The 25847-nt window shown below is 41.7% G+C and overlaps 1 protein-coding gene across 1 annotated transcript in view; it reads right to left on the bottom strand.

Annotated features, from left to right (window-relative positions):
• LOC141365216 (protein ELYS-like) overlaps positions 1-25847 on the bottom strand; it is a 54975-nt gene that overhangs the window by 14732 nt on the left and 14396 nt on the right. The window contains exons 3-20 of the mRNA XM_073869185.1: positions 6087-6340; positions 4758-4938; positions 4419-4620; positions 4205-4321; positions 4027-4111; positions 3774-3924; positions 3557-3689; positions 3248-3429; positions 3099-3160; positions 2889-3017; positions 2689-2779; positions 2486-2575; positions 2180-2320; positions 1989-2093; positions 1810-1906; positions 1263-1386; positions 1131-1187; positions 864-1010 (exon numbers count right to left, since the gene is read on the bottom strand). Coding sequence (XP_073725286.1) covers positions 864-1010; positions 1131-1187; positions 1263-1386; positions 1810-1906; positions 1989-2093; positions 2180-2320; positions 2486-2575; positions 2689-2779; positions 2889-3017; positions 3099-3160; positions 3248-3429; positions 3557-3689; positions 3774-3924; positions 4027-4111; positions 4205-4321; positions 4419-4620; positions 4758-4938; positions 6087-6340 — 2348 coding nt within the window. The remainder of the gene's footprint in view (positions 1-863; positions 1011-1130; positions 1188-1262; positions 1387-1809; positions 1907-1988; positions 2094-2179; positions 2321-2485; positions 2576-2688; positions 2780-2888; positions 3018-3098; positions 3161-3247; positions 3430-3556; positions 3690-3773; positions 3925-4026; positions 4112-4204; positions 4322-4418; positions 4621-4757; positions 4939-6086; positions 6341-25847) is intronic.

Consider the following 25847-nt stretch of genomic DNA (forward strand, 5'->3'; position numbering starts at 1 on the left):
CCAGCTAGTGCCAGCATTTCTTATGATTTTCACAAAAGTTTAATGCTTCCAGAAAATGTTCTTCTTTAAATTAAATATACGAACATGTAATATCAAATGAAAGAACGGACCCTCAGCTTAAAAAAAAGGTTCATATTGCCTTAATTTGCTTTTTATCAATTCTCAAATATGGGTAGGTTTCTTCAAAAAATACCAAATTTTGAGCAAAAAGCTGAGATAACTGCATTTTTGCAACTTTTGATAGAGATCCGATTCAGAGCGATGATCAAAACACACATGGAGTTTGAACTGTTTGGTGTAGGCGGATACTTCCGGGTCTTATAAGTTGGGTAAGAGCACCATCTGGTGGATAATAGTGGAAACATGGAATGCCAGAAAAACTCGTCATTGGCAGGGAAGTGTTTTCTCTAAATTGACAAGTTAACTCGTGAATGTCGGGGATAGAGTTAAGAAAAAAATTTCCCTGCCAATGACGCATCCCTGACAAGTTTTTACAGTAATCTTTAATTCCTTTAATCTTTACTTATCCACTAGATGGCGCTCTTACCCAACAAACTGAAGCATCAGCTAATTCTACAACATTGTAAACTCCATGTATGTTTTAATCTTTGCTCATTTATGAAAATGCTATTATTTAAGCCTTATTTTTAAAGAAACCTACCAATTTTCATAGGTTTTATAAACAGTATATTTATTGAAGAAAATTTTCCTGAAAGGCATTTTGTTGAACTTGTGAAAAATCAAAACACAAAAGCTGGCGGGCAACTTTAAAAAAAAAAAAAGGCTGGTGGAGAATGAGTTAAGGGATAACACTGCACAAATAAATGGACAGCAGATAAAAGCCAAGTTAAAGCAATGCTTACCTCATGATCATGATGATCCAGCAACCACAGGCCTTGTACCAGTTTGACTAAACCAATGGGAATACCAAATGCGGTGGGAAAAGACTCCACTGACGCACCACTTTTATTGGGAAATGAGTACATCACATCCAGTAGCAAATAAATAACCTATGAAGCTGAGTCAAGGAATAATCTTAAATGACTGATGGCAGAACACACAATATTTACACATTTTATACAATAGGAGTACATAGATGAAGCAGAGTTTCAAAAGCTCAAAAAGGATGCAATAGCATGTTTGGCAGACTCCTCAACGTTTTCCAGAAGATATATATCAAGCAATGCCTGTAAGCAAATAAATAAACAAAAAATAAGTACAGCGGAGACAAAGTCTTTTCTTTTATGCACATCTTCACTTACATGAAGTGTCGGGGGAGGATACTGTCCAGTTCCACCCTCATCCCTTCTCCAGAGTTCAACAAGACGCTCCCCACACTGCCTTACCAGACCGTCAATCATTAGGCAGTCCGCACACCACTTATCCCTATTGTAAAGAAAAACTGTATTATTTTGTGCCTTTATATTAGACAAAACTGACAAGAAACTATAAGGTAGAAAAGGTAGAAGTGATGGTCCGCCCATTTATCAAATGTGATAATCGTTTCTGACATCTTTCGTGAACACACAGTGCAGCACCATCTTGAGGCTTTCATTGATAAAACTAAAGCATCTGCTCTCCGCATCTTCCATTAGTTTCATTTTGCGAGCATGTGAAAGTTGCGCGAGCTTATTTTATTAATTGCACTGAAATATAAGAGAAAGCTCTTACATATACAAAACATTGCTCAGCATGTTTACCAACAAGCAGTGGACTCGACATAATATTAGTTTGCATCAATTTAAACCAAACCTTTCTCACACTCACGTTTAGCCACTTTACCACCCAATGGCACTTTGAGTAACTTACTTGGCAAGTCTCTGCAGCTCTTCCCTTTGGCTAACGTAGTAGTTCTTTATAATAGAATGACTGTAAAAGGGCCTTGATATTTGCAGGACATCATCATCTGTGAAAAAGCATATGTACGTTTATAAAATGCAATAGACAAATGTGGTCAAAGACTGGTGAAACTCTGCAAGCAATCATACCAGTGCCCTCTGGAAGGAGGCCGGTACGGCAGAACCAAAGAACCACCTGAGCATACTGACTAATCAAACTGGACACCATGCATTTGTTCATGAGTCCAACCAACCCTGCAAACAAAAATAAACAAATCAATTAAAATAAGTTCAACACAAACACCAACAAAGAACAAGATCACATTTGTATATTTTGACACCTTTCTGTGTGAGCTCCTGTGCATCATTAAGCAAACAATGGAAGATGGTGCTGAGGTTTGCCAGCAAGCGTTGACTGTGCTGTAGGAGCTGAAGTGTTTGTGGATCTGTGAAATTTTTGAAGCTGTCAAAGACTGGAGAAGCTGGAGAGAGAACAAAATGATCAGAATGCTTTTAAATTGACAATAAGGGGCTGTTTATACCTGGTATTAAGTTGTGATCCGATCGACCAAAATGCATCTTAATACCAGGTGTAAACAAGCTCTAACACGTAACAAACAGAATTCAGATTGTGAAGGATTGCTTACATATTTCATCCAGCTCTTCTTTGGTGCGCACAACCTTGTTCCAGGCCCACTCCAGTATATAGCGCAAATTCACGGCTGCCCCCGCTTGCTCTGTGTGCACAAATGCGGCAAAGAAAGTTATAAGTATAGGTCATTTATTGGCATTAAAGAAAAAGACTATATTCTAAATATACTAAAACAAAGTACTAAAGCATCATTTTTACCCTCAGTGGTCCACTGTTTAATACAGCCAGTGATGAATCCCAAGGAGCTCGTCTCTACAGCGGTGCATAAGATGGCATCAAGTTGCTCTTCCTGTAAATACAAAAAAAAGTATTAGTTTCATAACATCTTCACTGTCTCTCAAGTTAGTCCTCATGACCAATCCTACACAAGGTAATGTCGAATGAAAGGTGTGTGTGACCTGTGAGAGGCTAGAGGGCTGGACATCAGCAAGACGAGAGGACAGGAGACCAGACATAAGGCAGCGCGGGTATCCATTAGTAATGCTGTCGCCCAAACTTGGAGCCAGCTTCTTCAAGTAGCTCAGAGTCTGAGAGTGGAGAGTATGATTTTAATGCACAAGAATAAATAGAATTAGGCATACAATATAAAAGAGTGGATGAAAACGAACCTCTTTTTGATGACCAGAGCAAGTAAAGTGCACAATTCCAGTATTAAGCAAACAACTTCCATCTAGAAAAAAACAACAAGTGTTATTAGACATTTATAAAGCCAGTACACATTCCATAAATTATAATAAAAAATGAATCTGTGTCTTGCCGAAGTTGTAGGTTGTGGGATTAAAGAACTGCTCTGGTGGGGGGCAGGTGTAAGGCAGGCCCCTACTTAGACTGCGTTCATGAACAATAAGGTCCATCAGAGGACAGGAAGCAGTCATCTCTACCACAGAGTCAAGAGACCACACTGCCAGATAAGGACAATTTCTCAAAGATTCACCCGTTCTGAGCAAGAAACAAGAGAAAAACATCAGAAATCATAACATACAGAGCACGATTTACATATGCACAAACACGTAGGCCTTATGGAAGTTTATTACTGTTTTGAAGCTTTGGTCACATGTCCTCTTACCTTAGTGAGTCTGGCATCTGAGCATGGTACCATCTGTTAATATCAAAAACACCAATGAAGGTAGATGGCTGGCTTTGTCCGTAAGGCTTGACTTGCCAGCTAAAAATTGATACGCTTGTATCCGGAGATGCCGCTGAAGAAAAAACAAAAACTTGTAAAGTTGACCTGACATCAAGCACACTGCACGTAAACAATAAGGCTAGCCACGTGAACAAACCTTCATTCATGCTGTCATCGCGATCAGGATGGTGACGAAACTTCTCTATAGTCTGGCAGCCGATCAAACGAGTATTAGTAGTTTGAGCCCTGAGTGGGAACGCCGTGCCATTCAGGTCCTGACTATATCGCTCATCACAATACTCTAGACCCTGAGCATCAAAGTTTGAATCATTATCAGCGACAACAGTGTATATCATAAGTTTGTATATTTAAAATGGATATTACAGAACTGCTTAGTCTATTTATTTTACCTCATAGATAATTTTCCCTGAGGCCAAACACTTTCTCTCTCCAAAGGCCAGCTGTAATAAATGAAGGCTAACCACATCCCCCTCACTGAAACAACAATTTCAAATCATAAGGTGCAATGTACACACTAAAAATCGAATGGGATGGTTGTGTCCTTGGTCATAGAGACAGCAAACTTACTGATCCTGTGCTGACTGCACGGCCCACAAATAGCAGCAGTTTCGGGGATCATTCTCTGGTTCCTGGAACGTGAACGCGTAGACGGGCACTCTGCCACCCTCTAGCCGTGAGTGATATCTGGAGAGCGAAAGAGGACAGGTTCATGTTTACTTTAAAGTACAATGAAAGAGACTTCATTATTCTGGTTTTAAAAGTACTCTGAAGTTTCACTAACTCTTTTTTGAGGGTCTTCATGTTCCAGAGCTGCAGGTAGCCATCAGCAAAGCCTACAGCAAGCTGGTTGGTCCGCTGTATATACTGCAGCGCTGTTACCCCTGTATCTGTGGGGCTGCTGAGCTGCAGGCACAGGTGTCTGCCCTGCTGAATCGCACCCTCTCTAAAGCGTGGGATCTCAGAGGGAGAGACCACTTCCAAATCTGTGTCAAAGCACACACAAAAGTAATTTGAGGTTAATATAAATTTGAGCTGCCTACTGATGTGACATCATTTTAATATAAAGCCTTTGGATATTTTTTAAGGCAAAAAAAAAAAACACCATGTGTCACAATCTCACCTGAGGCTTCCAGTTCACTCTGCCTGCAAGACAGGTCATCCAGACAGAGGTCAACCAGCAAAACGTGACCGACATCTGTTACCACAGCAGCAACTCCAAAGAACCAACGTAGACTCTGATGCAGATGCTGTGTGCTGGCACTGGCCCCTCCATAGCTAACCAAGGGCTCAATGGCTGTTATCTGTTTAAGACAAGGAGATGATGAGCTTTTTGGTCACCTTATCATCCACAGTAGTCTCTATGCAACAACCGGTGTGGAATGGTTAAGCACTGGTTCTTGGTTAAAAGCACTAATGGCGCTTTTCCATTGCATAGTACCCCACGGTTTGGTTTGGGTCACCTTACTTTTGGGAGCTTTTCCACTGGGTGCAGTAGGTAGTACCAGATACTTTTTTAGTACCACCTCGGTCGGGGTTCCAAGCAACCCAAGCTGATACCAAAACGTGACGCGAAAACACTGTAAATCACTTATTGGTCTGAGAGAATTGTCACTACCAGTGTCATTTCTATAATGTAAAAGATTAGCTTTACCCTCATGCATGCTTGCTCCGTCTCGAGTAAACCTGTTATCATCTGTGCTTTGCTGTAAGTTCCTAAACTCCCTTTTAGCGATGAACACATCCACAGGTTGTGAATCAGGAACACCATAACAGTTTTTTACCAGACTTTTTGTTTGTGGCGGCACATTCGCGACACGCACTTCCGCATATATGGTTAAATGCAACTTAAATGAAGCTCAGCAGAGGGCGTCGACTGACGCCACGGGTGTTTGTACAGAAATTGTCATGTGAAGCAGAGGTAGTGATGAACGCAATGTGCAAGCAATTTTTATTTTGTAGCGGACTGAAAAATAAATGAATCCATGGGAATGTACAACGACGCTCTCACATGATGTCACATCAGTAGGCAGCTCAAATTTAACAACATGCTTATAATCCCTCCCACTCCGAATTGTTACTAAACTCGATGGAAAAGCTAACTAAGCCAAAGTGAGGTGAGCTGACCTGACCCAAACCGTGGGGTACTATGCAATGAAAAACAAATTAACAAATAATAAAAGTTTGTGTTTGCTTAATATATGCGTGTATACTGTAATTATTATGTATACATAAATACACAAACATTTATGTATATATTTAAGAAACACTTGTATGTGTGTGTTATATACACATGCATAATTACTACATACAGTACACAAAAAACACAAAAACAAACTTTTATTTTGTGTGCTATTAATTGCGCGACAGCCCTAGTCTCTGCATTTTAAACATCAAGGCAAGAAAATACAAAAACTCATCCATAAAACACAATAAAGCTGTTCACACTTACCTTGCCAGGTATGACCACAGCCTTGACAACACGGGAGATGCCAAGATCATAAAGGCACAACATACTGCCTTCACCTTCCTCCAGACCCACGAGAAGCCCTGTTCGCTTTAGCCAACAGAAATCCCGCACGGCCAACACCGTGGGCGGATCCTCGGACACCCCGCTGAAGCGGTAAGCGGAGACACGCTCGCCAGTAACTGCATGGACCACCTCCAACTGGGGCCCGCAAGCAAGCCAGGCCAGTCCACTCTTTCCTGATGGCAACAATTGAGAGAAACTTAAAGACGTTTGACATTATTCAAACAAACACCATTTGTCATTACATTAATTCAAACAACTATGCATGGGCCGGTATGAGATTTTTGCGGTATGAGATTTTTGCGGTATGATAACCTTAAGCAAAAATACCACGGCTTCAAGGTATATTGCCATTGCAACACTAAAATGTGTTATTTTCAGACGTCTACAAACAAAAAAGTTTACTGGACGGGATATATTTTTTATAATTTTATTAAACATATATTAAATGTAAATTACATGACTAACTACATGTGTAAACCCAGCTCATACATTGCAACACCCCCCCCCCCCCCCACCCCCCCCCCCAGCACCCCCGCCCCACGGTGGCGCCCCCCCCCCCCCCCCCCCCCCCCCCCCCCCCCCGCCCCCCCCCGCCCCCCCCCCCCCCCCCCCCCCCCGCCCCCCCCCCACCCCCCCCCCCCCCCCCCCCCCCCCCCCCCCACCCCCCCCCCCCCCCACCCCCCCCCCCCCCCACCCACCCCCCCGGCCACCCCCCCCCGCCCCCCACCCCCCCCCCCCCCCACCCCCCCCCCCCCCCACCCCCCCCCCCCCCCACCCCCCCCCCCCCCCACCCCCCCCCCCCCCCACCCCCCCCCCCCCCCACCCCCCCCCCCCCCCACCCCCCCCCCCCCCCACCCCCCCCCCCCCCCGCCCCCCCCCCCCCCCCCCCCCCCCCCGCCCCCCCCCCCCCCGCCCCCCCCCCCCCCCCCGCCCCCCCCCCCCCCCCCCCCCCCCGCCCCCCCGCCCCCCCCCCGCCCCCCCCCCCCCCCCCCGCCCCCCCCCCCCCCCCCCCCCCCACCAATCAGTGGGTCAGTTAGAATGTGTTGAAGCATCGAAAATACATTTTGGTCCAAAAATAAAAAAAATCTGACTTTATTCTGCATCGTCTTCTCTTCCGCGTCTGTTGTGAAGCGCATGCGCGAGACTAAAGTGACGTGACTGCAGTAACACGGATGACGTACGACGCGGCTGACGTTATCTGGTGTGCCCCAGTTGTTTTTTTTGTGTGTGTGCCCGGGCTTTGCAAACCTGTCTGAGGATAACATGTCATCCGTGTCACTCAAAATAACAAAAATTACGACTTTATTCAGCATTGCCTTCTCTTCCGTGTCTGTTGTGAAGCGCATGCGCGAGACTAAAGTGACGTGACTGCAGTAACACGGATGACGTACGACGCGGCTGACGTTATCTGGTGTGCCCCAGTTGTTTTTTTGTGTGTGTGCCCGGGCTTTGCAAACCTGTCTGAGGATAACACGTCATCCGCGTCACTCAAAATAACAAAAATTACGACTTATTCAGCATTGTCTTCGCCTCTGTGTCTGTTGTGAAGCGCATGCGCGAGACTAAAGTCACGTGAGGCGGATGACGTACGACGTGGCTGAAGTGTTATCTGGTGCGCCCCAGCTGTTTTTTTTGTGTGTGTGCACTGTCTGAGGATAACACGTCATCCGCGTCACTCAAAATAACAAAAATTCACGTCATCGCGTCACTCAAAAAAACAAAAATTACTACTTTATTCAGCATTGTGTTCCCCACCTTGTCTGTTGTGAAGCGCATGCGCGAGACTAAAGTCACGGGACTGCAGTGACGCGGATGACGTACGACACGGCTGACGTGTTATCTGGTGCGCACCAGCGTTTTTTTTTGTGTGTGTGCCCTGTCTGAGGATAACACGTCATCCACGTCACTCAAAATAACAAAAATTACGACTTTATTCAGCATTGTCTTCTCCTCAGTGTCTGTTGTGAAGCACATGCGCGAGACTAAAGTCACGTGACGCGGATGACGTACGACGTGGCTGAAGTGTTATCTGGTGCACCCCAGCTGTTTTTTTTGTGTGTGTGCACTGTCTGAGGATAACACGTGATCCACGTCACTCAAAATAACAAAAATGACGACTTTATTCAGCATTGTCTTCTCCTCCGTGTCTGTTGTGAAGCGCATGAGCGAGACTAAAGTCACGTGACTGCAGTGGATGAACTACGATGCAGCTGACATGTTATCTGGTGCGCCCCAGCTGTTTTTTTTTTGTGTGTGTTTGCTCGGGCTTCGTAAACCTGTCTGAGGATAACACGTCATCCTCGTCACTCAAAATAACAAAAATGACGACTTTATTCAGCATTGTCTTCGCCTCCGTGTCTGTTGTGAAGCGCATGCGCGAGACTAAAGTCACGTGGCGCGGATGACGTACAACGTGGCTGAACTGTTATCTGGTGCACCCCAGCTGTTTTTTTTTTGTGTGTGTGCACTGTCTGAGGATAACACGTCATCCGCGTCACTCAAAATAACAAAAATTCACGTCATCTACATCACTCAAAATAACAAAAATTACGACTTTATTTAGCATTGTGTTCTCCACCGTGTCTGTTGTGAAGCACATGCGCGAGACTAAAGTCACGGGGCTGCAGGGACGTGGATGGTGTTCGACACGGCTGACGTGTTATCTGGTGGGCCCCAGCTGTTTTTTTTTTGTGTGTGTGCCCTGTCTGAGGATAACACGTCATCCACGTCACTCAAAATAACAAAAATTACGACTTTATTCAGCATTGTCTTCTCCTCCGTGTCTGTTGTGAACCGCATGAGCGAGACTAAAGTCACGTGACTGAAGTGGATGAACTACAATGCAGCTGACATGTTATCTGGTGCGCCCCAGCTTTTTGTGTGTGTGTGTGCTCGGGCTTCGCAAACTTGTCTGAGGATAATAACACGTCATCCGGGTCACGTGACTTAAGTCTTGCGCATGTGCTTCACAACAGACGCAGAAGAGAAGACAATGCTGAATTAAGTCGTCATTTTTGTTATTTTTGGACCAAAATGTCTTATGAGTTTGGAATGACCTGAGGGTGAGTCATTAATGACATTATTTTTATTTTTGGGTGAACTATTTCTTTAATATATAATTACTAATTTTTACTTTGATTTAATGCATTTTCCTGATAAAATATATTTGACATTGTTACCATGGCTTGCTCACAAAGGGTTCGCCGACAAATACATTATGGCATTTTTTGGCTAATTCCATTACAGATTTAAAGAGAACTGCTCAAAATGGACATTGTAGTGTAATGTTTAGCTGGACTGCTGCCTTGAAACAATAGGCATTGGTAAAAGCCCAATATAAATGAAATTAAAACTGCAAGCAGTGATGGAAGGGCCCTCGCACACCTGACACCGCCACGCCGTGGCATAAGAATTAAAGGGAACAGTAGTAAATAGGCATTTAAGCATGTAAACATAGGTGAACCATTTGAAAGTGTAGTATAATGTGCCACATTTCCTGTTGCTAATTACAAATGACAGCGAGGTAGCATCGTGTAAGATAGCATGAGAGAGAGAGAGAGAGAGAGAGAGAGTGAGTGAGCGAGTGTGTGTGAGTATGAGTGACTACATGTAAATATTGGCACGTAGATGTGTTCTGTCCAGGACTCTTATCAATCATGTGAAGTTTGGGACAAATCCGACATTGCATTATCATTGTAAACATGTTACTTCCTGTTACCAGCTGGTGGCGCTATGACCGTAACTGACTATTGGCATCATAAGTGACTATCAGTGATGGATAACGCGTTACTGTAACTCCACTATTTTTTTAAATCAAGTAACGCAATTACAATTACTGAAATTTAAATGAGTTCGTTACTCGCGTTACTCTATTTTGTAAAAAATAGACAAGACATATCTGACGTCGCAGGACCGTAGTTGGCGGCGCAATGATTCATTACACTTCATTATAGCTGACAGTGCATATAGAATGAACATGAAAAATCTAAACGGGACAACATACCTTTGTTTAAAAATTGTGCGCAAGTCATAATCCATCCGGTCTCATGTTTGTAAATTATCTTCACCAAGCAATCGCTGTATGACATCAACTTGCATTTGTAGTCCACAAAGGTAATAAATCTAAGAAATGTTCATATATTCTTAGATGTTTACATCGGCTTCATGGAAGAGAACGATCCGCGATTGTTGTTTCCACTAAAATATTCACACTGCGGTGTACACCCGTGTTAAAACTCCATAGTATGTGTGAGCTCGCTTTTAGTTTTAGTTTCAGTCTCTCCGTATCCGAACAAAAAATCCACTCGCTCTGTGTCCGTCTGACAAAACAATCCACTCGCTCTGTGTCCGTCCGACAAAACAATCCACGTAGCCTACTCCGTTTTCTGAATAAATATCTTCCTTTAATCCTGTGTATCATTTAAATCCAACAGAAAACAAACAATATATGACCAAAGAGCGCAGTCCCTGCGGCAAGCTTCACAAGCTGTGTTCCAATTCAAGGGCTGCACCCTACTAAGCATGCAATAAAAGGTGAGCACTCGGCCATTCAAGGCGCTCAGAAGTTCGCGAAGAGAACTGAAATGAGACGGTCTAACCTTCGGAGGACCCATAATTTGCCTCATCTGCTGCATGCGCATCGCGCCTGTCAGCAGGACACAGCGGAGACGTTTCTAACTTATTAAAATAAATATGAAATCAGAAAAATTATAATTTATTTTACAAAATTTGACATGTTGACACAATTGTCTCCAAATTTTTAAAGAGACACTACACAATTTTAACACATTTTATATTTTTGTAAACATGCAGAATATTTGTCTAAATGGTCTAAATGATATACATAAATAAACTAAGTTTACATATTAAGATAATTTCTAACAAAAATATTCAAAGGTTGAATCTAAAGCAAAATAGGCTCCTACAGTATGTGATATATTAGAGTCTTACGTGTAAAATAGCCCATCCATATAATTTTACTGTTTGACTGTTCAGTACTGTTCATATTTACATTTAAAAAGCAGACATAAAAGTAACTTAAAAGTTACTTTTCTAAGTAACTAATTACTTTTGATATACAGTAACCGGTAGAGTAATTCAGTTACTTTTAAAAGAAGTAATTAGTAACTAACGAATTACTAATTTTTTAGTAACTTGCCCAACACTGGTGACTATTGACATGTAGATGTGTTCAGTCCAGGACTCTTATTAATCATGTAAAGTTAGGGAAAGATCGGTCATTGCATAATCAGTGTAAACATGTCACTTCCTGTTGTCAGCTGGTGGCGCTATAACCATAAGTGACTATTGACATGTAGAAGTATTCAGTCCAGGACTCTTATTAATCATGTGAAGTTTGGGACAGATCAGACATTGCATAATCAGTGTAAACATGTCACTTCCTGTTGTCAGCTGGTGGAGCTATAACCATAAGTGACTATTGACATGTAGATGTGTTCAGTCCAGGACTCTTATTAATAATGTGAAGTAAGGGAAAGATCTGACATTGCATAATCAGTGTAAACATGTCACTTCCTGTTGCCAGCTGGTGGCGCTATAACCATAAGTGACTATTGACATGTAGATTTCTTCAGTCCAGGACTCTTATTAATAATGTGAAGTAAGGGAAAGATCGGACATTGCATAATCAGTGTAAACATGTCACTTCCTGTTGCCAGCTGGTGGCGCTATAACCATAAGTGACTATTGACATGTAGATGTGTTCAGTCCAGGACTCTTATTAATCATGTGAAGTTTGGGACAGATCAGACATTGGATAATCATTGTAAACATGTCACTTCCTGTTGCCAGCTGGTGGCGCTATAACCATAAGTGACTATTGACATGTAGATGTGTTCAGTCCAGGACTCTTATTAATCATGTGAAGTTTGGGACAGATCAGACATTGGATAATCATTGTAAACATGTCAATTCCTGTTGCCAGCTGGTGGCGCTATAACCATAAGTGACTATTGACATGTAGATGTGTTCAGGTCATGAATCTTAGCAATCATGTGAAGTTTGGGACAGATCGGACACTGTATGCCTGAGTTCCAGCAACCTGTTTCATAGCGAAACATCAAACTTTGGCTGGCCGAAATAGACACAAATTTTAATATAGAATCAAATCCTTCGCAATTTAGCATCACAAAGGCCTTAAGATGAGACTCGGCAAATATGATGATGATCCGACGAAAACTGTAGGAGGAGTTAGTTAAAGTATTGCTGCGTCCGAAACAGCCCACTACTTACTATATAGTACGCGAAAAGCAGTAGGCGAGGCGAGTAGTATGTCCGAATACATAGTATTCGAAAAACAGTATGCGAAAAGTACCCGGATGACCTACTACTTCCGGTTAGATTTTGCAGTGTGCATACGATGGACGCTTCACTATCCCATGATGCCCCGGGAGAGGAGTTATCCAACGAAGAAGACGGGGCATGCGGTTGTTTTCGCGCTAAAATGACATGACGTGATGACGACGTATGTCACGTGATGTAGCAACATGGCGGATGTAGTACGTCCGAATCTCATTCATACTACCAGGATTCATACTATACAGTACCTACTGTTTTAACGCTAAGTAAGTAGGTACTTCATCTAATTCAGTACCTACTATACAGTATGCGGTTTCGGACGCAGCCTATGACTGCTGGAAATGAGAAAAACTGAGCCAAAATCTGAGAAATAATTCAAAATAGCTGACTTCCTGTTTGGTTTAGGGCATTGCTCCAAGAGACTTTTTTGTAGGGCTTGTAATAATACATGAGCATACCGAAATTCGTACATGTAAGTTAAACACAGTCCAAGGGCTGCTTCATTCAATATTTGAAAGTGGCGCTAAAACATGTTCCTTCAGGTTGCCAGCTGGTGGCGCTATGGCTATAAATTAAAATTGTTATGTAGATGTGTTCAGGTCAGGACTCTTAGCAATCATGTGAAATTTGGGACAGATCGGACATTGTATGCATGAGTTCCAGCAACTTCCTGTTTCATTGGAAAACATCAAACTTTGTCGGGCCAGAACCGACACAAATTTTTATGTAGAGTCAAATCCTTCGCAATTTAGCATTACAAAGGCCTTAAGATGACACTCACCAAATATGAAGATGATCCGACGAAAACTGTAGGAGGAGTTAGTTAAAGTATGACGTCTGGAAATGACAAAAACTGCGCCCAAATCACAAAAATAACTCCGAATAGCTGACTTCCTGTTTGGTTTACGGCTTCGCTCCAAGAGACTTTTTTGTAGGTCTTGTCATGCTACAGACGCGTACCTAATTTCGTAATTGTACGTCAAACACAGTCCGAGGGCTGCTTCGTTGAAAATTTGTAGGTGGCGCTATAGAGCCATTTTCTCACGCCTAATTCTAAAGCCTACACCACATGTAAATTTTCATCACTCTTGACATCTGTGCAAAATTTCATGAGTTTTCGAGTATGTTTAGGCCCTCTAAAGTCCCGCTGAAGTCGGAGAAAAAGAAAAAAAATAATAAATATAGCTGCAAGCAGCGATGGCGGGCCCTCGCACGTTTTTTTACCGCTACACGGTGCGTCCGAGAAAACGATGCACGGTGGGCAAGGGCATCAAGTGGGTAAATATCAGTTGGCTATTTAATGTTGTTACTGACCCATTTGGGGACTGTAGGTAAAAGAAACCCCACATTTTAGACAAACAGGGGCACTAGTGAGCCACTTAAGAGACACGCCTATGTCTGACCTTTTTGTCAACACTTAACAGCCGACAACTCTGATGTGTGTGCCAAATTTAAAGTTAATCTAAGCACGCCAAGAGCCTTAAATATGCCTGAAATAAAAGTCAAGTTTGAAGCGTTGCCATGGCAACAGTGTTCGAGATGTCAAAAATTCCTTCGCAATTTAGCATCTACAATGTCTCAGCACCATGTTGACCACGTTTGGTGTGAATTGCATAAACATTCTAGGAGGAGTATTTAAAAGAACATCACATGGAACTGTCAAAAAAATCAACCTTTGTGACTGCAACACTTCCTGGCGCCTGGTGGTGGCGCTATACCCGAGACTTACAATAGGCACATCGATGCGATCAGAATCTTCAGACGAACAAACACCCCGTGTGTCATCACAATAAGACATTTTTTACCTTAGATATTAGACACTTCCTGTTTCTCTGATTTCGCCATGAATTTGTTGCCTCGCCATGGCTGAACCGTTCGAGATATCAAAAATCCCTTCGCAATTTAGCAAGTACAATGTCTCGGCATCATGATCACCACGCTTGGTGTCAATCCCATGAATCCCCTAGAAGGAGTATTCAAAAGTTCACCGTATGCATTTTTAAAACCATCCAAAATGGCCGACCTCCTGTTGGGTGGAGCTAATAGGTTTGATCGTGAAAGTTGTTCGGGTCGATGGGATCTATATACGTACCAACTCTCGTACATGTGTGTACATGTTTGCACGATTTGTGCACCAATATTTTTTTTTACTTACAGGGGGCGCTACAGAGCCCTACAGCCACTTCCATGTTCCAGTGTTTGCCCGGTCCTAATGGCCGACAACTTTGAGGTCTCTGCCAAATTCCCGGTGTTTTCGAGCATGTTAAGGCACCCAAAGTGCATGCCAAGTGCTTAAATATGCCGGAAAATGAAAGTAAACTTTGACGTGTTGCCATGGGAGCAGCATTCAAGATATCAAAAATCCCTTCGCAATTTATCATCTACAATGTCTCAGCATCATGTTGACCACTTTTGGTGTCAATCGCATGAAAATCCTAGGAGGAGTATTTAAAAGAACATCGCATGGAACTGTCAAAAATCCACCTTTTATGACTGCCACACTTCCTGGTGCCTGTTGGTGGCGCTATACCCGAGACTCACAATAGGCACATCGATGCGATCGGAATCCTTGGCCGAACATACACACTGCGTTTTTATCCCAATAAGACATTTTTTGCTTTAGATATTAGACACTTCCTGTTTCTATGAATTCGCCATGAATTTGTCGCCTCGCCATGGCAACACCGTTTGAGATATCAAAAATCCCTTCGCAATTTAGCAAGTCCAATGTCTCAGCATCATGTTTACCACGTTTGGTGTCAATCGTATGAATTCCCTAAAAGAAGTATTTAAAAGTTCATGACTAACACACTTCCTGGCGCCTGGTGGTGGCGCTATACCTGAGACTCACAATAGGCACATTGATGCAATCGGAATCTTCAGACGAACAAACACCCCGCTTGGCATCACAATAAGACATTTTTTGCCTTAGATATTAGACACTTCCTGTTTCTCTGATTTCGCCACAACTTTGTCGCCTCGCCATGGCAGGACCGTTCGAGATATCAAAAATCCCTTCGCAATTTAGCAAGTACAATGTCTCGACATCATGATCACCACGTTTGGTGTCATTCGCATGAATCCCCTAGGAGGAGTATTTAAAAGTTCACCGCATGCATTTTTTAAACAATCCAAAATAACCGACTTCCTGTTGGGCGGAGCTAATAGGTTAGAGTGCGAAAGTTGTTCGGGTCGATGATATCTATATGTGTACCAACTTTCGTAAATGTGCGTACATGTTTGCCCGATCTGCGCACTCCTGTTTGTTTTTGCATTACAGGGGGCGCTACAGAGCCCCCGTGCCACGCCCGTGTTCCAGCCTTTGCCCGTTCGCAATGACGGACGACTCTGACGTCTGTGCCAAATTTCAAGAGTTTTCGAGTATGTTAAGGCACCCAAAATGCCCAAAAGTGTTAAAAAAAATAAAAATAATAATAAAAAAAAAAAAAAAAAAAAAGAATAAATCCGAGCAAAAACAATAGGGCTTCGCACCTTTCGGTGCAGGCCATTCTGGCCTGCTCCTCGGTGCTCGGGCCCTAATAACTCCTTGAAGAACAATAGGGTCCTCACACCCCGGTGTGCTCGGGCCCTAATTAAATTATATTTAAAAAGTGCATTTGTTTGGCAGAAATCTTTTATTTGCTGTGAGGTCTAAAAGCGTGTATTTAGCCGTTTTAGTATCTTAGTATTGGCACTTTTAGGATTTTGGGCCTGTGAGATTTCACAGTAGGCGGGAATGCCCAGCACAAAACTGCAGAAATAGAAACTTGACATCTGAGAACATATTAAGTTAAAAAGTCAATTACATTCGACATATGACGCACATTTTCCTGCAATTGTAATTCCTGTTTTAATACATTTATGCCTCCTCTTCACTGCATTACGAAGTCTGTGTAAACTCTATGTTTTGCTGCATATATGGCACTTCAGATGCAGATTCTGTGCCAACTTTGCTGTGTTAAGGCTCTAGAGAAGTAGCCTACCCACACGCTTTTAATGCAAAAGAAATGCAACAGCGTCTAGGTAAATTTCCATAAATCGTAATAATCTAACATAATTAGCTACTTTTTACAAGGGGCAATGCAATAAATGTAGCGATACTTGTAATGCAATGTTCCCCAACAATGCCCTCCATTGACAAAATGAAAACGCTTACTCTTCACAGATGCTGTGACATCTCAGGGTTTCCATGGATACGCTGTCACAGCCACATCATTAACTGCCCACTTTCACAACAACAGCTACAACCCTCTGTTGTGACCTCACTATTGCTCACTAACACAAAATCTTTATCTTGTAATGGCTGTATAACAAAACACCATGACATTATCACCCAATATACATGATTACAGGTTTTTTGTAATGTATGATTCCTTTAAATAACCAAGTGAAAGTCTTATGCATTTCATTTAGAATGTGCAATCGCCTCCTTGTATCTTGTGTTTCAAAACGTTATATAAATCATTCTAAGTGTTTCACAAAGTCATGACATATAGCTTTTTATTTCTCCTTTCTTCAGAAATACATTGGGTCTGAAAAGTCATTTCAATGATTCACTAAATAACTGGTGTGGCAAACGTCAGTATTCATGCTTTTAATAGAAAGGCTGCTGTTCAGCTGGAAAAACTGCATACGTGACTAGCTTATTCACCGGACTTCGCAGATGTGATAAATGCCTTTTGATCTATTATTTAGTTTGCTATAACATTAGCATTATTTGAATGTTAAACAGGCAATGGTGCGTTCACTTATTGAGGCTATCAAAGCTTCTGGAACAGTGGAAATGAGTTTGAGAGTAACAGCTGATTTGTCACGCCTCTTCCCATGTCCCCCCTCAGTAAATCATGCCAATTAAACCCTCATGTGTCAATTATTGTGTTTATGTGGAGTTGGTTACCGAAGAATGATTGGTATATTTGTTTGTGCATGTGCGCCCATGTGTGTGTGTGCGCCTCACCTGATGCTGCACAGTAAGACTAACCAAAACAATAAAATCAACTCCAAATTATAATGGTTTTCTCTGAATGTACCCATTCTCTCCATACCGATTTCATTTCAATAGACTAGAAATTTGAATTTGAAACAGCCTAGGAGCGCCTTCATACACCCGCTGTCAGGGAAAAATGCAGACTCTTGGATTTTCCCAGCTAGTTACTTGGAGTTTTAAGGTGAAGTGTTAAAATACTTTCAGTTGAATACAAAGGTAGATGTAGATGCTCGAGCCTTACAGATGACTTATTGTTAATATTCAAGCAGTGAAAAGTGTATCTGTTCAGCTTTTTGTAGAAGCACAAGCTGATTAAAAATTTACCAGATATTCAAAATACAGAATGTTTTTGTACGATTCACACTGAATGCTGTTTTTTTTCTTGTTTTTTAATGTCTCTGACATGCTGTCTTTATTCAAGACTACTTTTTCACAGTTTTTGAATTGTAGATGTAAATGTCACGTTAAAATAAACCTGGTTACTCATAAAAAAGCATTGCTCTCATTAAGCTGACCTTTGTCATCAGGTTCTGTATTAAACTCAACTTGATTCTCCACAGATTCTAGCAGAAAATTAAATTACCATAAAATCAATTAATACATTAATTAGTCTGCTTTAATCACATCATTGGGAGTCTACTTTGGGGACTAATTATTTATTTCATAATTAATGGCGGGTGATTAATTGTCAGGTTTAGACCGAGTGTATGCAGTATGCCAATCCAGAGCAAAAGGTTCTTACGTCTGAGAGACAGAAAACACTTTAGTATTTTCCAATTTATTAGCATTCTCTCTCTTTCAGGTCTTCGAGTGTTACTGTAGTGTATAAACAGAATTGAAAATTCACGTCCAGGATGGGTGGTACTCCTACACCCACAGGGTGACATGACATCATTTGCTTAATCCTAAATTGTTATTCCATTTATAATACACTTACATTAAAGAAACAGTCCCTGTGGAGTAACCTGAGGTTAAGCGCATTTCTTCAAGGGCACGGTAGTCATAATATACCAGAAAGCAAATCTCTTTTATTTCTGCAATATCTGAATTGTTTCTTTTAGATAGTAAGTAATTAACTGGAGATCTCTTTATTAAAAAGTAAATTTTGTCGTCATTTATCCTTTCTGCCCTAATTTTGTCGAATGCAAAACAAAATATTTTGCAAAATGTACAGTGCTGTGCAAAAGTCTTAGGCCACCACCAACAAACTTGTTGTTTTAGACGTTTTAATGTTCATCCATATTTATTTTTCAATCTATTTTATTAAGATGCAAACAGAAAATACAGGAAATATGTAAAAAAAAAAATAAATTTTCTTCTTTAGGCATTGTCGGTGTTTACTGTGACCACTCTTGAGTGTTTTTAAGCAGAATGAAGTAAAAAGACTAATTTATTTAAAATTAGAAATTATGATTTAATTTTATTTAGGTTTAAGAGATCCTGCAGTTTCCTGCTACTGCTCAAGTGGAAGGGGAGTTAATCTTAAAAACTTGACACACCAGTTTACATTTTTATACAGTTTAATAATACTGTATATACATTTCCTGTGTTATCTGGATGTATTCATTAAAGAGACTGAGAAACAATTATATATGATTATTATAACATTGCAAAAACAACTAATCTAATTCTGGTATGGTAGCCTAAGACTTTTGCACAGTACAGTACAGTCTTATGCTGCGTTTACACCAGCCGCGGTAGAGGCGGCAAGCGCGGGTGATTTACATGTTAAGTCAATGCAAAGACGCGATTAGGCATCCTGCGCGGAAGAGCGTTGCCGCGGGAAACGCGCAAGTTGAAAAATCGGAACTTTAGTGGATTTCTGTGCCGCGTTAAACAATCAGGACCTTGCTGTAGTAGTAGTGACGTGATTACAGGAAGCGGTCTCAGCAGAGTCGCAGAAGCCCCTCCCATGACGCGGATTTCCGTGTGAATGTCTCGAATGACTAGAATTTCACGCACTGCTTTTTTGCCGCCTCTACCTCGGCTGGGGAAAATGCAACATTATGTAGGGTTTACACCAGATGTAGTAGACGCGGCAAGCGCGAGTGATTTACATGTTAGGTAAATGCAAAGATGCGATTAGGCATGCGGTAAGCGCGGCGCGAATAGTGTGGTACGTGCGGAAGGCGCGTTCCGCATGAATTGAGCGGTGCCACGGGAAAGCCCCTCCCATGATGCGAATTTCCGTGTAAATGTCTCGAATGACTAGAATTTCACCCGCGGCTTTCAAATGTTCAAGCGTCCAACTATGTTTTTGCCTCCTCTACCGGGGGCTGGTGGGAATGGCACGTTCTGTGCGAATTGAGGGTTGCCGCAGGAAAATACAGAAATATGAACTTCGGCGGATTTCTGTGCCGCGTTAACCAATCAGGCCCTTGCTGTAGTAGTGACGTGATTACAGGAAGCGAGCAAAGTGGCGGAGTCAAAGCCAAAGCGTGGCTTTCACGCGCGAATGAAGCGAGTGAACTCAAGTGTTCAAGTGTCCAACTACGTGCGAATATCGCGTTTTTGCCGCCTCTACCGCGGCTGGGGGAATGCACCATTAGTCCACCATGCCAGAATTAGATTTGTTGTTTTTGCAATGTTATAAAGAAATGTCTCTAGCTGTCACTGGGGCAGTACCCTTTTAAAAAGTACACTTGTGCACCTAAAGACTTGTTATTCGTACCTCAGAGGTACACACCAAAGAGTGCATATTAATACCTCAAAGATACCTAATGTATACATATCTGTACCTAAATAGTACATATTAAGACCTTTTTTAAGGGTACTGCCCCAGTGACAGCTTGAGAACATGTTTTGAGCTGACTTTTCTGGATTTTCTCCTACGAAAAAGACTCCAGTTATGCCACATCTACAGTTCATCATCTTGGGTTTTAGAAGCTAGTGCTTAGATTAGATACCAAAGTATGCAATGAAACATCAATATATTTGTTATGAACTGAAACATTTTTCAGCAAATTCTTCCCAAAGCTAATTACTGTAGCAGCAATGCATCCGCATTAATTTCAAAGCTTAGTACTTTATTTCAGCAGTTGTCAAATTTTGCCTTCTTTATTTCTCTAACAGACTTTTTGCATATATATTTGACACAAAGGTTAAACATAACTTTAAAAGAACTCCATTAATTCTCCTGACCTATGAAAAAGCAATAAAATGTTATATGAGACATCATGAATCAACCCTACTGTGGTTTAAACCAGCAATCTTTTTTCTCCCATCCCAGAACGCTTGACTCCAACACTCCCATACTTTGAATACGCAGACATGCCATCACACAGCATTGTATGAATATTGCAGGAATAGTGCCTTAAATTGTTTCTACTGTACAACCTAAGAAGAACTCCATCAGATGGTTTCTACTAGCAGTCAGACACCTGCTTGCTGTGTATGTGTGCGTATGTGTGTGTGTTCAGGGCGAATTTCCACCTAATTAGCTGTCATTGGTTGTATGCCCATATCAGGGGTCAGGTTATCATCTGGGCTGATATATTCTCCATTAAACCACACCACTCCTCCAAAGGGTACGTTTGAGGAGGTGGAGGGAGGCGATGTGAACTTGGGGAGTTAATGAGGAATCAGACATAATTTAAATGTAGATGCGTGTCATTAATCTTGGTGTCCTCCCTCACTCTTACGCCGTTTAATTCACTCACTCGTCTTCTTCTACTTCTCTCTGTACTTGAAATCAAGCTAGCTTGATGTAATTTGGGATAAAGAAAAGTATTACACAATACATGATGCATTTATGATGCTTTGCAGACTGCAGGGACCACGGAGGATCCCGGGCTCAAACACAGCACGTATACCGTTACTTTTTGCTTTGCTCCTGTGGAAACTTTTCATCAGCGCCGTTTCTCGTCCAAGCTTCAGAACTTCTCCTGCCCACCTACACAAGCCTATATGGCTCACAGATGAGAGTCGAGATAAATGTGCAGTCAGCTGGGCTCACATCCCAGAATAGACCGGTAACTACGGCGACTGTACGTTGGAGCGAGCGAGCGTACAGGAGTTAATGTAACCACCTCCTGTGCTTCACTCTTTCTTTCACACTCTCTCAGAGTAATTGCACGTAATTGGTGGTCCGCTGAGACGGCCCTTCCACCGCGTGTCGGTCCCTTGTCTTTCTTTGATTGTGAAGTGGACGGCTCTGGTTGTGTCACTGATAAGGCATGCGTTTAATCGATGTTGAGAGGTAGCCGTGGAGATGACACGACCCTCTCGACTGCAGACCATAATTATGCCCACCCCCGTCATGCGGCACTTGATCGCAAACAATGTTTGATTCCCCCCCACCTCTTAATTATTTTTTAATTAGCAGCCTCTACACAAGAGAGAGTTGGAAACACTAAGCACCGGAGATCATTCTGGTGTTAATTACTAAACACATACATGTAATATGACTTTTCAGTGTACTGTGTTAAAATAGCAATGTGATATGCATTATTTAGCACATGTCAACATTTTGCGGTTACTTATGCAAACAACAAAAGCACTGCTTTATAAAAGTAAAATGACCAATTCGGTTAGGAATAGACAAGAAATAGGAAGAGTGTACTATATGCACGTTTTTATTTTATAACTCTTGATCTCTGCATTGGCACATATTGTGAGGCTTTGGTCGGGTGATTGTTATCATTTCTGTAGGTGTTTGTGTGGTGATTAAGATCACCATGACAACAGTGAGCAGCTGAGCCAGTGCTTAGAGGCTGCTTTGCATTACCTGACCTGTTACACATGGAAACTAATTTCAATAGAGATTGTGCTACTGTACAATAGAGGCGAATTCCAAATGGCACTTTGGCACCCTTGACAGGCACTTTAGGAGGGGGATGGCACACTAAGGGTTGTCCCAGATAAAAAGAAAATAAGGTTGCTTTATTAGTGCTCCCTTCGCCAAGTGCATTTCAAACGCTTATATGTTATGAGTCACAACTGTTCTCTCCCTCCAGATTTCCCACTTCAAGGGCTCGGAGTGAGAAGGGCATGCTCACTTCTAGGAATACGGCCTAGAGATGTACAAATATTTTGTCCTTCACTCTTCTGAATGGTATATAACCATACTGTATAAAACGAAATATTTCTGTATGAAAATGTTCTGTATGCATGAATGTACATGAATGCAATGTGCCCAATCTTTTTTGTTTAACTGCACTTTTATGACCAGCGTTACACTTGTTTTGTGATCTGATCACATGGTCCGTGCTTAACTAAATCTCACCTGACTACTTGTGATCAGATCACCCAAAACGCATGTGGAAAATGTTTTATTATTATACAGTATATGTGTTTAAATATACATCTATACACAAATACAGTAATGTGCAAAAGTCTTAAGTGCTCGTTATAGTTGTGCGTAGGTCCTACGGTAGGTTCCGCGCCAGTTTTCATTTATACATTTGCATCATCATCTGCTTCAACGTGTAAACATACGCGCAGGCAGCTGATAGTCAGTATCAATGCTTGTAACCACCACAGTAGCAGCGCAACCGTCAATGAAGAAGCAGCTTGGCAAGTTAACCCACAAACGAAGAAGAAACAGCAACTTGTTGGAATTGAAAAGACCAGCAATGATGGAAGTAAATAAACAGCGACTTTTGTTGCAGTCTGAGTTAAATCACTCCTCAACTTGGCTCATCTTTGTTTTCACCATTACAAACAGAAATACCTATGACGCAGTTTTTTTTACCTGGCTGGAGGGGTTCTGGTGGACCAATCACAGCGCTTGCGGTCCGCATAGAACTGACGTGCTGTTAAAAATTTTGCGAAGTGCACATCAGGCTACGCAGAGCTATGCACAGGCTACGGTTAACCTACGGCATAGAGCTTACGCACGACTATAAATCAGGCTATAGTTGTGCGTAGGTCCTACGGCGTAGGTTCCGCGTCAGTTTTCATTTATATATCTGTGTCGTCATCTGCGTTGACATGCAAACATACGCGCAGACTGCTGGTAGGCAGTATCCACGCATGTAACCACAGTAGCAGGGCGACCGTCAATGAAAAAGAAACTTGGCAAGTTAACCCACAAATGAAGAAGAAACAGCAACTTGTTGTGTCTGATTTGAGAAGACCAGCAATGATGGAAGTAAATAAACAACGACTTTTGTTGCAGTTTGAGTTAAATCATTCCTCAACTTGGCCCATCTTTGTTTTCACCATCGCAAACTGAAAAACCCATGACGCAGTTTTCGAGGTGCTGTTAAAATTTTTGGGAGATGTACATCAGGCTACGAAGAGCTATGCACAGGCTACAGGTAACCTACGGCGAAGAGCTCACGCATGACTATAAATCAGGCTTTACCCTGCGTTCACACCAGCTGCGTTAGAGGTGGCAAAAATGCACTTTTTGTGCGTAGTTAAGTTTACTCGCTTCATTCACGCGTAGTTAAGTTTACTCGGTTTATTCGCGCGTGAAAGTTCCATGTAAAATTCTAGTCATTTGAGACATTGGCCGTTTCTCAATGTCAAGGATACTTCCTTGGCAGGACAAGTCCTTACAAGTCACTTCCTTCAGAGGCTAGGCGAGGCTCCTCTTAAGCATTTGGAGAACACGTAAATGGAACAGGCTGGCAAGTGCAAATTGCGTCAATGAAAGGTGTGCTTTCGGCGCTGCACGGATAGGATTGTGGGTGATTTTAGCACGCGAAGAGCGCGAAGGATACACATGTGCATCCTTTCCTGTATATGGAATATTTCTCGAACGAAGGACTCAGTCCTTGGCTGAAATTCCGAGGATCCTCGACATTGGAACAGTCCTTCGACGGACATCGATGACGTAGCATCCTCGAAATTCTGGCTTCCAAGGATCCTTCTTTGACATTGAGAAATGGCTATTCATGCGGAAATTCGTGTCACGGGATGGGCTACTGCAACTCCGCTGGCTCCCTGTAATCACATGACTACTAGAGCAAACTTCTTATTGGTAAACTTGGCGTGAATATTAGCCAAAGTTCAGATTTATAATCTCAATTCACCCCATTCGCACCACAGTATGCCCATTCGCGTCTTTGCATTGACTTAACATGTAAATCACTCACGCTTGCCGGCTCTTCCGCGTCTGATGTGAATGCCACATTAGGCCACCATGCCACCATTAGATTTGTTGTTTCTGCAATGGGTAAAGTAACCATATATTATTATTTTTATTAGAATACAATTGGAAAATACAAGAAATGTATATGCAGTTATGAAAAACAGAATGATATTGTAAGCTACAGTGTCAAGAATTTAGTGTGACCTCACCTTATACTTGAGGGGAACCTGCAGGCTCTCTTATCTAAATGAAACTAAACGAGGTGACAAAAAGTTTTGAAATGGTGCTTACTATGTATGGATGTGTGGTATGAAGATATTGAGCCATATATTGTAAATAATGGTATATATATGTTTGCTGTGTATCTGTGTGTGTCTATATGGTATATATTATTATTAACGCTATTTTATGGCAATTCTTAAATATTTTATGTGGTGGCTAATTAGTATTATTTTATACAACCATACATTTTTGCCCAATTTGCTTTTGCCCGTGTGGTGTTGGGGTTAGGGGGATTAATCATATATTTTTGTATTACTTACTTTGTACGATTTCACACGAATTAGCCAACTCTTACTAGACGGCTTGTTGGAATGCTTGATTCTGATTGGCCAGTCGCGACATTTGCAGGTTTGTTAACCTGGATGCTGCAAATCATTTTGAAAGGAAAAGTTTAATATTACATAAAAATAAATATAAATATGTATTTTAACCCGGATGCTGCAAATCATTTTGAAAAAGAAAAGTTTAATATTACATAAAAATAAATATAAATATGCATTTTAATAACATAATTAAAATGATTTATATGATATTATGGGCCAGATTTACTGTACTAAGCAGGGCAAATTAGCATGAGAGTGCAATTCCTAAAAAGCACTGATGGGAGTTGTGATATTTATGCGTTGTTTACTAAAAAAGCGCAAATTAAATAACACAGCAGCAACAGCTGATTTCCATAATGACAAACGCAATCTACTAAGAGCAGTGCAAATTAGTTCAGGTTTTCAAATAAGCAGAGCTGTTGAGGTGCGCTTGAATTCAACAGCATAGACATCGCAGCACAAAATTCGGGGTGTGTAATCCCAGCCAAAGAAGCCATAGTACACTGAAAAGAACTGGAGGACAAAAATATTTAGTTTTGAAATGTCTGGTATTGTGTGACTTCTCCTAGTGACTCCTCTTTTATTTACTTCAGCAAATAAAAAATAACATGGCTTGGCAACAATATGTTCCCATGGCATTCCAAATAAATTGGTAAATGGTAAAATGGACTGCATTTATATAGCGCTTTCATAGACCAATGGCCATCCAAAGCGCTTTACATATTGCCTCA

This window comes from Misgurnus anguillicaudatus, chromosome 7 (assembly GCF_027580225.2).
Source record: "Misgurnus anguillicaudatus chromosome 7, ASM2758022v2, whole genome shotgun sequence".
Taxonomy (NCBI): domain Eukaryota; kingdom Metazoa; phylum Chordata; class Actinopteri; order Cypriniformes; family Cobitidae; genus Misgurnus; species Misgurnus anguillicaudatus.